General features: G+C 32.9%; 1 protein-coding gene across 2 annotated transcripts; it reads left to right on the plus strand.

Moving 5' to 3' along the window:
• The first annotated feature begins 7,358 nt into the window (after window positions 1-7,358).
• Window positions 7,359-11,036, plus strand: LOC120072191 (Tetratricopeptide repeat (TPR)-like superfamily protein). 2 transcript variants are annotated; one of them, XM_039025627.2, is made up of 5 exons: window positions 7,359-7,647; window positions 7,735-7,900; window positions 8,636-8,848; window positions 9,339-9,494; window positions 10,321-11,036. In XM_039025627.2, exons 2-5 carry the CDS (start codon window positions 7,796-7,798, stop codon window positions 10,732-10,734), a joined length of 888 nt encoding a protein of 295 aa, XP_038881555.1. In that variant the 5' UTR covers window positions 7,359-7,647; window positions 7,735-7,795; the 3' UTR covers window positions 10,735-11,036. The 2 variants fall into 2 exon arrangements, with proteins under 2 accessions (XP_038881555.1, XP_038880825.1); XM_039024897.2 differs by having other exon boundaries at window positions 7,390-7,900.
• The last annotated feature ends 974 nt before the right edge of the window (window positions 11,037-12,010 follow it).

Here is a 12,010-nt window from a genome sequence, read left to right on the forward strand (position 1 = left end):
GTTATTAATCTCCCATTGAAGTGTTCTAATAACTTTATCATATAAGCTATTAAACTCACACTGAAGTGTTTTACTATTTAGGTAAAATTATACTTAGGTTCTTTTCGGCTAATTATAAAAACCCTAAGTCTAAGAGGTTTATCCAAGTATAATGCTTATAATTGGATTTAAACCTACAATGTCTAGGTGATAAACCGTTTTATTACCTCATACCACTCATGTATGCTTATAAAATCGGTTAACAACACTCAATTATTCGGATACAATCCCCAGGTAGGAGGTGTTCCGTAGACCGTCAACTTAAGTACCCCCAGCCTTAGACAGGATTATATACCAGTTGAGTTTGTAACCGTATTTTATAAGTTGTTGACCTATTTTAACTTATTTAAAACAGGTGTTTAACCTATATGAACATGCAACTTATCTTTCTTATGGATTTTAATGTCTAATTCAATTTTATAACAACTTATAAAACTTAGACATGCTTATACATCCACAACATGCATCAAAGACATTCAAATTTAATATAACAATTATATTAAAAACAGAAACCCTAAACATGCACTCTATACATTATAACAATTTGTAACATATACTCAATGCATGTAACATGCTTCCTATAGTGGGATTTTAAATCTAAATGACATACGATATGCTCAAACATGTTAATTTAAATGAAACATATATCACATGCATAATTATTTAAAAAAATACCGATATGAATCAACTTTGGCATCCTAAGCAAGCATAAAAACTAATTTATTACAAATTAGGAACAAAATGAGCTTCAAATTGGTGTAGAATCGCTCGAATCGGACCCGAACTGCTCGAACCGAACCTTTAAATTCTTCAAAAGAGTTGAACCAATCCAAAACAGGTTGAATTGGACCGGATAAGAGTTGAACCGATCAACTGAAAAAAATCCCACGTGAACCAGCTCGAGTGCGCACCTTGGATTTGGGCTAGGATGAGCAACGTTGCAACGCTCTCACCCCAACGTTGAGACGCTGCGAGAAGAACACCACGAATCTAGGCTGGTGCGAAGTACAGCATTGCAATGCTCAAGGGCAGCTTGACAACGGTGCCTGGACAGAAACCAATCTGCAAAATTTTCTCCTCAACCTTTCTTGCTTCAAACATCAAATTACAACATAATTTGGACTCTAATAACTCTAAATAAATTACAGACTCTAGAGCACACATATAAGCTCATCGTTCAAGAATCAATTACAAATTTAACTTGGAAATCATAGAGGAATCTAATGTCAAAGCTGAAAATAAACCATCCATATTAGTTCAAACATGCATCTTCAGAAATTCACCCATCAAAACTCAAATTAAAGTTAATTGAGTGCTCAAATCAAGTTCTGATACCAATTGAAAGGATACACAAGCATACAACGGAAGAAAACATAATCAATAAGCACTCTAATTACATTTAATTTGAGTTATAAAGCATGCATTTTCAAGTGGGTTTCAAGTTACATACCTTTTGTGATAAAATCTTCAAATCCAAGCTACTCTTCACTCCAATTCAGTTCAATTAGTCTGTGAACCACTCAGAGGTCTTCTCTACTATTTTCAGTCTTGAATTTGAGTGGTGGAACTCAGATTTGAGTGAATTTGGTAAGTGTTTTTGTGGGTTAGAAGAGGAAGAAAAAGATAAACCAGAAACCAATTTTCCAGCTATCAATTCTCGATCATTTAGCTTTAACTCAACAAATTTGAGGTCTTTTGTACTTCAGCAACATGCAAGCATTAACATTAAACTCATGGTCAACAGTTGCTTCTTCCAATTTAGTGGAATTTTGATGAAACATGAGGATTACACCTCATACTAGAGAAAATTGGGATAAACCCACTTTCTCCAATTTTCATTTTTCCAAAATATTTTCCATAATTAATTCTAAAATTAATTAAATCTAATTTGATTAATTAATAATTAACCAAGTGTTATATTTCAATTTTCAATTTCTCAAATTTAAATTTAAAATTGGAAATTAATTTGATTTTTAATTAATTAAACATATTTAATTAATTAATCAATTTAATATCAAATATCAAATTAATTACACACTAAATTTAAATATGAATCTTATTCATGTAATTAATATTCAAATAAATATTTAAATATTATATACTCTCTAACTTCGTTTAATTTCAACAAATTAAACGTCAATTATATCGAATATAATCAAACAAACCCTAATTTGATTTTGAACTAATTCAAACTCAAAAACCCTAATATTAATTTGAACAATTCAAATTAATATCATTCCAAATTCACTCAATTTGATAATTCAAGGTGTTCATGTTTTACGAGCTAGTAGAGAGACCTTATAGACCTACAGATCATGAGCTCCAACGATTAAGATTAATTGATTAAACTCTTTAGACGGAATTAATCAGTATTCGTTAACTATCGAGTCACACAACTATAGCTCGATAGTTGCACTCTTCTCACTGTAAATATATTTGTGTACACATGATATAACCATAACTAGTAAGTCGACGCTTCACAGGTTATTCATAATACTGGTCAATGTGTTGTTTTACCCTCGATATTATGTCTTGTTCCTTAAGTTCCAACTGATCCTCTAATGAACAATTGATTTATGATCCAATCACTAAATTTGATCCCTCTCAAGCCAGTAAGAGGGTGAAGCCCCTTGTTCAAGACCTGGATTCAGTACTTAATAGAACAACCTTTCTTCTATCCATAAATCGAGTAGGCGTGAATTTCATCTTGTACCCTATGTCCCCAGCTATCTACCCAGTCTTACCCTTAAAATGGGAGGCTTATTGAGACGACGTTGTTTAGCCAACCCTCACCTATGCAAATCTAAGGATAATCTCGAATAAACAGGAGTTCATAATTAGCTCAGGATTAAGATCGAGTTACCTAGGTCATCTAAGCGAAATAGTTAGTCTTAAACAGTAAATAGCGTTAAAAGCTAAGAGTGACTTATTTCTCGATCCAATCTTATGAAAATTCATTACATAGGATGCCCTCACTCCTTATGTCAATATATGAACGAGTCTGGATCACTTCGTTTGTAGTATCTTTATATCAACTTGTAACAGCTACAGAGTAGGTTGTATCCAATAGTGTTACCAGAATAAGATACTCAACCTTAATCATGTACTATAGATCGTTTTGGCTATTTACTCGAACTTGATCTATCTTAATGTCTCTACATGAAGTCCAAGTATTCATGTAATAGCTATGGATCTTAGTTTATTGGATTTAGACTCTATGAAATAGATTCAATACCTTTATTGAAGATGAAGAAATGTTGAATAACATCTTTTATTGATAATAGAATACGTTTAAATTTTACAAACTACGAGTTTTAGGACATAAAACCCAACAGTAATCTCATAGTTTGTAAACTTTGTATAAACATATTGTTGTTGATAAAGTAAGTAAGCATATATTCAATCCAATAAACTAAGACTCTAGGTTATTTTATGTAATTTAAACAAGTATATAAAGACATACAAGTGGATCTTGTTTAAATAATAACCTAAACGGTCTATAGTAGATGGATAAGATTGGGTACCTTATCTTGGTGACACTGCAGATATGGCTCACTTTGTAGGTGTTACAAGTGTTGTAAAATGAACAAATGATCTGATCTTGATCATTCATGTAGAGACATGTGAACGGGGGTATCCTATACAAAGAGTTTGTATAAAACCGAACCACGAAATGATTAGTCTCTTTATATAACGACGTTAATAATAGAGACTTACATTTCACTAAGATGACGACCATAGGTGACATGACCTGAATCTTGAGTGAGTTGTGAACTCCTGCTCATGAAGGCGGTCCTTTGATTTATATGGGTGAAAATGGCCAGATTGCCAACTCAATAAGCCTACCATTTTGGGGATTCTTTTGACTAGGGAGCTGGGAACACAACTACACAAGACGGAATTTACTCCTTCCCTGATGTCGGAGGAAATAGATAATCAACTGTTGGGTTTTATGTCCTAAAATTCGTGGTTTGTAAACGTTAGAACTTATTCTGAGAATTCGATAAAGTTGTTGTTGAATATTTTTTTTTTTAGAAATCCAATAAACCTAAGTCCCTTGACTATTATATGAGTACTTGAACTTTATGTGGAAACATACAAGTGGATCGAGTTCGAGTAAATAGTCAAAATGATCTATAGTATATGAATAAGGTTGGGTACCTTATTCTGGTAATACTATTGGATGTGGCCTACTCTGTAGTTGTTACAAAGTGTTGTAAAGTGCTACATACAAAGTGATCCTAATTCGTGCATATTGAGACATGAAGAGTGGGGGTGTCCTGTGCAAATGAGTTTTGTGCAAGATCGGACCATGAAACCTGACACTCTTGCTTTATAACGATGTTTACTATTTAAGACTGACAATTTCGAAGCGATGACCTAGGTAACTTAACCTTAATCCTGAGCTAACTATGAACTCCTGTTTGTTCGGGATTATCCTTTGATCTGCAAACGGTGAGAGTAGACCAATTGCCTCTGTTCAATAAGCTTACCATTTTGGGGATAAGACCGAATGAATAGTTGGTAACATAGGGTGCAAGAGGGAATTCACTCCTAATCGATTAGGGTTAGTAGAGAGGTCGTTCCTTTCAAGTGCTGATTTTGGGTCTTGAACAATAGGCCTCACCCTCTCATTTGCCTGAGAGGGATTCGATTTGTTGATTGGATCACAAATCAATTGTTCATTATAGGATCAGTGGAACTTAAGGAACAATAGGTAATTTCGGGGGTAAAACAGAGATTCGACCCAGCCGTTATTACGAGCAACCTGTGAAGGGTTAACTTAGTAATCATGGTTATATCGAATGGACATAATATATCTACAGTGAGGGGAGTTCAACTATGGGTTTTAGTGGAATCACCCATTAGTTAACGAATGGGGGTTAGATCGGTCTAATGAGTTTAGTTGATTAATCTTGGATCGTTGGAGCCCATGATCTGTAGGTCTGCAAGGTCCTTCTACTAGCTCGTAAATGGGTACGCTTTAGGGTAGCTTGAGAAATTAATTTGAAACGTTCAAATTAAACAGAACAAAAGAATAAATATTTAAATATGATTTAAATATATAAAGATGATTATTGTGCAAAAAATTAATTTGATATTTGATATTAAATTAATTATTATTTTTAAATTAATTTATGAAATTAATTTAAGAAAATCAATTTCTTAAATGAAAATGATTTGAAAAGTATTTTTTTTTGTTTTAAAAAAGAAAAATGAAATTCTTTTTGCATGGCACAAAGTGGAAAAAGAGTTTTTTCCATTATCATCATCTTTATGCTCACACACAAACCATGATCTTCTCTACTTTGATTCTCCAAGCATGAGCTGCAGGCCATGCACTCTATCTCTTTGCATGTCCATCTTGATATATAAAGAAGATTGGAGTTGTTGGAGATGAAAAAATAAAAGAAGGGACATATAGAATTCAAAGAGAAAAATCGCGGAGAAGAAGAAATTGTCTTCTTAAATTTGCTGTTGTGAGCTTTCCCTGTTTCTTTACATTTTCAAGCTGTTATCGAGTCCCACAACTCTTCCTAAAGCTCCAAGAGCATAGTAGGGAAGGCGTTGAGGTAGTTCGCGTTGATATCCAGTGAAGACAGCAGCTGAACAGATGATTTTCTTGAAGAGTTCTTCAAAGGTATGTTCTGAAAACCCATTTTTATGAACAACATGCTTTGGTTTTTGCCAAAATTAGTGAATTATAATGTTTATGGATCTTTGATACTTCTGTTGCATATTGTTTAACTCTTACATCAGTAGGTTTCAGTCTAATCCTGGATATGATCATTGGACTGCCGTTAAAAATATCCTCAAGTGTCTTCGGACAACGAGGGCTTATATGCTTGTGTATGGTGCTAAAGATCTGATCCTTACAGGATACAACGACTTTGATTTTCAGACTGATGTAGATTCTAGAAAATCAAATTCGGGATCAATATTCACTCTAAATAGAGAAGCTATAGTTTGGAGAAGTATAAAGTTGCTGACTCCATCATGGAAGCAGAGTACGTAATTGCATGTGAAGCAGCAAAGGAAGCAATATGGCTTAGAAAGTTCTTGACAGATTTGGAAGTGGTTCCAAATATGCATCTGCCTATCACTCTATATTGTAAAAATAGTGGTGCAATTGCAAATTCCAAAGAATCCATAAGCCATAAGCGTGGAAAGCACATTGAGTGCAAATACCATCTCATGAGGGAGATAGCACATCGAGGAGTCGTGATCATCACGCATATAGTCTCAAAAGTGTCTATAGGCTTCGTTTACTAATATATGTATAATGTTTGAATTATTTTAAACTCGTATATATGGATAATGATATTGTATGAATAATTTGTTGTGCTTAAAACTACTTTTGAAACAAAAACAATTACATAACTTAATGTTAATATAGGCCACGTTTACTAATTTGTAGTGAAAATTGGTGTAATCAGAATGAAATTTCATTAATAGATCAATCATAATGGGCCTAAATTACAAACATAATTGGATCGTTTTCATCACATTTACTTAGAATTATGAATTTTTCACATTTACTATTTCTGTTACAGTTATCGTTTGACCCTAAACAGTAATAGTAACAGTTATGTAATAGTAAATATGACTGATTCACACTTCTCATACTGTAGAAGTACATTAATGTAATAGTAAATATGTTCGATTCACACTTCTCATACTGTAGTAGTACACTAACGATAATGATCCATAATTTCAAAACACAAATGGATCGATCACCCTCCACTCATCAATTGGATTGCTTTTTTATTACAAATTTAAAAGTGGACCCTAGGTGTTAGAACGAATACAAAGACAAATAAACAACACCAAAGATAATTAAATGAGATATACTTTTCAGATTACCATTGATTTATTATCTTTCACATGGGATGAACGTAACATTAGTTTAACTTAAGAAAAGTTAAGAAGTTTTCGTGAAAATTAACTTGTTAAAAAATTTAACTAGAAATTTCCGCTCCGATCAATGTAAAATTAAACGATAAATTTTGTTAGATAAAAAAAAAAACAAAAAGAGAAGTTTTATTAGAGTTGAAAAAATAAAATGGAAACTCGAACGTAGATGTTGAGAATCTCACATTAAAAAAATCAAAGGATTTCATACTCTCATTACCAATTGGCTTTGAGATAGAATCGCATATTATCAAATATGATATAAGAGCCTATAAAATTCAAGCACGTATTTGTTCTAATAAATAGGATCCCATAAAAAATGAAAAACTTGAAAGAGATATTATCTTAACAACAAATCTCTTTACAACAAATTGAAAATCTCATATTAAAAAAATCAAGTAACCTCCATTTTAATAAGATAGACGAGCATCCCGTACTATCAAATAAGAGAAGTCTTTTCTCGTCGCATGATGGAGATAAACCACGGGAACACTAGAAAATTTTCACCTAGTAATTGAACTTTTGAAAAGGGTGAAAGCCACGTGTCGAAATATGATTCGCTTCCAAAACATATAATACAATAATGAACTTGGACTCGATATCGTCTAGTTTCATTCCCTTACAAGAACGCGCAAAAACGTCGATACGAATTCGAAGGCCTCCATTGTTGCGACCTCCATTCCTATCCAGAGACCTGTAAATTCTCCTGTTTCTCTCTTTAGATCAGTGTTTGCTTCTTCTTTTAGAGCCAAAAAGTGAGTGTAAATCTTTCTCTTTATACAGAGACAGATTTCTGAATCTTTGTTCGTCGTTGTATGTACTACTTGTTTTGTGATCGGGAAGGATGAGCGACGGGAAGAAAAGAGATCAAAATTTGGAAGTTCCATTTCATGTTGTTCATAAGCTTCCTGCTGGTGATAGTCCCTATGTTCGAGCTAAACACGTCCAGGTATTTTGAAGAAACGAGAATATTCAAGTTGGAAGTAATTCATCGAATTCATGTATAACGAACTATACGGATCATAATTCTCTGCTTTTTATTTTCGATGTTTCGGTTCATTCAACTACGGTTCTGTGTATGAAGGTGTATTTAATTTTTGAACTGAGTTTATGCTGGTTTTGGTGTTGGATTAGTTTCTCCGAAGTATGAATTAGATCTGTTTTGAATGTTGATTGACTTGTTTTAATATAGGAAAACAGACTTTCTAGATAAGGAAATTCAATCAGAAAATCTTCCGTCAGTTATCAAGAAAAACGATACTCTGTTCATTAGTATTAATATTTTAAACATGCACGAATTTGGAAAGTTTTGGCTATTTGCTATACCTCATTGTCTTCAATCTGCTGAACTATAAATGATCGTTTCTTTTAGGGAATTAAATATTCATAGTTGTGTTCGTGGAATAGTTCTCGTTATAACACAATAATAATTAATGAGATAGCATTATATGAATAACCAATTCAAGAATCTGCTATTATATTTGAACAAACATGCACTCCCAATCTTGCCATTGTCGTTTCCTTCATGAATGTTCATCATCATAACTTCAGAAGATTTGAAAGAAATTGGAAGCGGAATGGGAAGATTGCTTTGTTGAGTCAATCGAAATAGAATATAATGTTGATTATGCTTTATGTTTCTTTTGGCTTTCTAATGAGTTGTTTATTCTTTCTGCAAATTCAGCTTGTTCAGAAGAATCCAGAAGCAGCAATAGTTCTATTTTGGAAGGCAATAAATGCAGGAGATAGAGTAGATAGTGCTCTAAAAGACATGGCAGTTGTCATGAAACAGCAAGACAGAGCAGAAGAAGCCATTGAAGCCATAAATTCTTTCCGGGATCGCTGCTCCAAACAAGCTCAGGAGTCATTAGACAATGTTCTCATTGACTTGTATAAGGTAAACAAAAGATTTGGTTTCTATGCCCTTGGGTACCTTTTAGTCTTGGATAATTGCAGTGTTAGCACTTTTAGAAATAATAATTAATAGCAACATTTTTTAAGAATTTTAAATATAGCAGAATCTATCGTGATAGACTCTTATTAGCGATATGGTCCATCACCAGTAGACTATGAGTGCTAAATCTAAATTTTGTTATATTTACAAATTCTTTTACATTGTGTTATACTTATATCTACTATTACTTTAGGCCTGTTTGTTATATTTGCAACTACCTCTTTAATCTTAATCACCAATCAAATTCAAAATTTCTTTTTACTCGCTCTTCGCAAAATTATACTTACTTTTACAAGTAATTCTATTATAATTTTTAGTTATGACGAAAGCTAGTGCATTTAATGAAACGTGGAAAGCAAAGCAACCGTTGTTTTTGGAAAGCATTTATGAAAAATTGTGTGTTCTATGCTAATAATCTCAACATGTTTGGTAGAAATGTGGAAGAGTTGAGGAGCAGGTAGATCTGTTGAAGCAGAAACTTCGGATGATTAATCAAGGAGAGGCCTTCAATGGAAAGCCCACAAAGACAGCTCGGTCTCACGGAAAGAAGTTTCAGGTCACCATTAGGCAAGAGACTTCAAGGATACTGGTATCTACAGACATCCCTCAATTCATTTCCCTACTATTTGAAGGAAAGAAGGCTTTTAAATTTACAAATACTAAACTAAAAAATAAACGAAAGATATGCTTTTCATTGGAAAATTCCAAACCAGGGTCTTAATTTTTTGATTTAGTTTTTATTTAGTCTCTAAGTTTCAAAATTTTACACTTTAATCCTTGAGATTTGAGCTTTGTTTCAATTTGATCCCTAACTTCAAGATTTATACTTTTAACCTCGATTTTTCACGAACTAGATTTGCATTTTTAACACTGTCGTAGTTGTCGCCCGTAGCTCCATGACCAATGGTTCCATTTTCCTTCTTTCTTTTTTTCTATTCACTCCTCTATTTCTATCTTCTTCTTCTTTTTTTTCTTTTCTTTTTTTTTTCTCTCCTCAAATCAAAGTTCTCATTCTATTGGCCATTGCCCAAGGCCACAACAAATGAACTTTTCTTCTTTTCAACGATCATGGCAAAGTTTCCATTTAAAAGATGAAAAACCGATCGGCCGCTTGTGTGATCAGCCAGCCGGTGTCCTTGCCCACCCTAACACCATCGGGAACTAACCGATGAAAACCGACTGTATGGATGGGTGACAGCAATTTTCATCCAAAACTGATGCCTCCGACCGATAATCCTCTATCAATTAAATTGAAACTAAACTCAAAACTGAAAATGTATTTTTTTCCTATTTTCTATATGTTGGAATAGTGCCATGAAAGGCATAGAAAAAGGTTAGACCAATAACTGTCTTGCAGAAATGTGATGAGAGTTCGTACTTCGGAATTTAAAAAACCTGAAAATCCGGCATTGCAGGGGAACTTAGGATGGGCATATATGCAGCAAGAGAACCACAAAGCAGCAGAAGCTGTTTACCAAAAGGCACAAATCATAGATCCAGATGCAAACAAAGCTTGCAACTTGAGCTTGTGCTTGATGAAGCAATCTCGATTTTCAGAAGCAAGAGCGGTACTTGAACAAGTGCTGCACAACAAATTGGCAGGATCCAACGACCAGAAATCAAGAAAACGAGCTGAAGAATTGATGAAGGAATTGGAAGAATCCGAATCGGCAAGCAAGTTGTTGATGATGGGTGGTGGAAGTGAAGATGATGGATTCATCATCGAGGGACTTGATCAGTTGGTGATGAGCCAATGGTCGCCGTTGAGATCTAGAAGGCTTCCGATTTTTGAAGAAATTTCACAGTTTAGAGATCAACTGGCTTGTTGACCGATCAGAATTTTAGAGTTTGAAGAATTTTCTTTTTTTGTATTTTGGTATACGTGAGAGATAGATAGAGAACCAGAGAGGAGAGAAAGTGGATGATTGGTAAAGATTGAAGAAGACTTGAGAGCAGGATGACGAAAGGGGCTTGTCCTTTTTGTGTTGTATAGTTGCTGGAGAGAGAGAGAGAGAGAGAGAGAGCCCGTTTTCCCTTTGTGCAATGGTTTCATATAATAATGTACTACATCAACATCTACACATTTCTCTTCATATTTTTATTAAGTTTTAAGGTTGTTGATACTGAAAAATATCAAAATATCGATAAAATGTTGATGAATATGGATATTTTTTAAAGAAAAAAAAATAAACTATTTAAATTAATAAATGATATATTTTTATCTTAATAATAGGTTACAATGTTTGTTATTTATATTATAATTCATGTTAGTGACATTTTATTATACTAATGAAAATGTTAGTGATAAAAATTTAAAACTCTAGTTGTGAACTTCAAGCTTGAGAATTTTGTTGGTATCAAGCAAAGACTCCACTATTGATGCAAATTGGAGGTTTGTTAAAATGGAGGGTTTGGTTGGTTTTCATCACTTTACTAATTATAAGGATACTTTCAACCTTTTGTAAAGGTTAAAGAATATTTCTTAGAAAGTTTAAAGTTCAAATTGAAACAAATTTTAAAGTTCAGAAGCATGTTCTATAAACTTTAAGGGAACATTTGAGGCAAAGAGTTGTTATTAGCCATATGTTATTATAGTTAGATTATAGTAGGTTATATTTGGGTATAGATTATTCTAATTTGTGTTATAATAATATGTGTTTGTAGTGTAAATTATTTTAATTTGAAGAGAAAATAATAAATATTGTAGTAAATAATAAAAGAATGATGAATGTAAAATAGTAAAAACTGTACCAAATAGTAAATGTTGTAACAAATAGAGGTTTTGAAATAGTGTCGAGGTAGCTAATTAGAGATTATAAAATAATATATATTGTAGCTAATTAAGGATTATAAAATAGTATATACTTTGGCAAGAGGTGGTTATCTAACCCAAACACCTCCTAAATATTTTCTTGTAATGTTTTGAAAGTAATGTTTGGAAAGTACTATCATCTCTCAAAAAGTTCAAAAATTTTCAATCAAAACTGTAATCAACAATATCCCCAAAATTGAATTTAAAAAAATGATTGTTCTGCTCAAAAGTATGATTCATCCTTAATTTTCTAAATCAAATTTTTCAATAAATAGACAAATGTAATCATACTC

This window comes from Benincasa hispida, chromosome 1, assembly GCF_027475165.1.
Source record: "Benincasa hispida cultivar pf3 chromosome 1, pf3_genome.v1.1, whole genome shotgun sequence".
Lineage (NCBI taxonomy): Eukaryota > Viridiplantae > Streptophyta > Magnoliopsida > Cucurbitales > Cucurbitaceae > Benincasa > Benincasa hispida.

What these genes read in the sequence shown, in the direction of transcription:
- LOC120072191 (XM_039025627.2), top strand. Translation starts at nt 7,796, where the DNA reads ATGAGCGACGGGAAGAAAAGAGATCAAAATTTGGAAGTTCCATTTCAT. An exon ending in TTCTCATTGACTTGTATAAG is followed by an intron (nt 8,849 to 9,338) that starts GTAAACAAAAGA and finishes CATGTTTGGTAG; the next exon opens with AAATGTGGAAGAGTTGAGGA. An exon ending in AAGAGACTTCAAGGATACTG is followed by an intron (nt 9,495 to 10,320) that starts GTATCTACAGAC and finishes CCGGCATTGCAG; the next exon opens with GGGAACTTAGGATGGGCATA.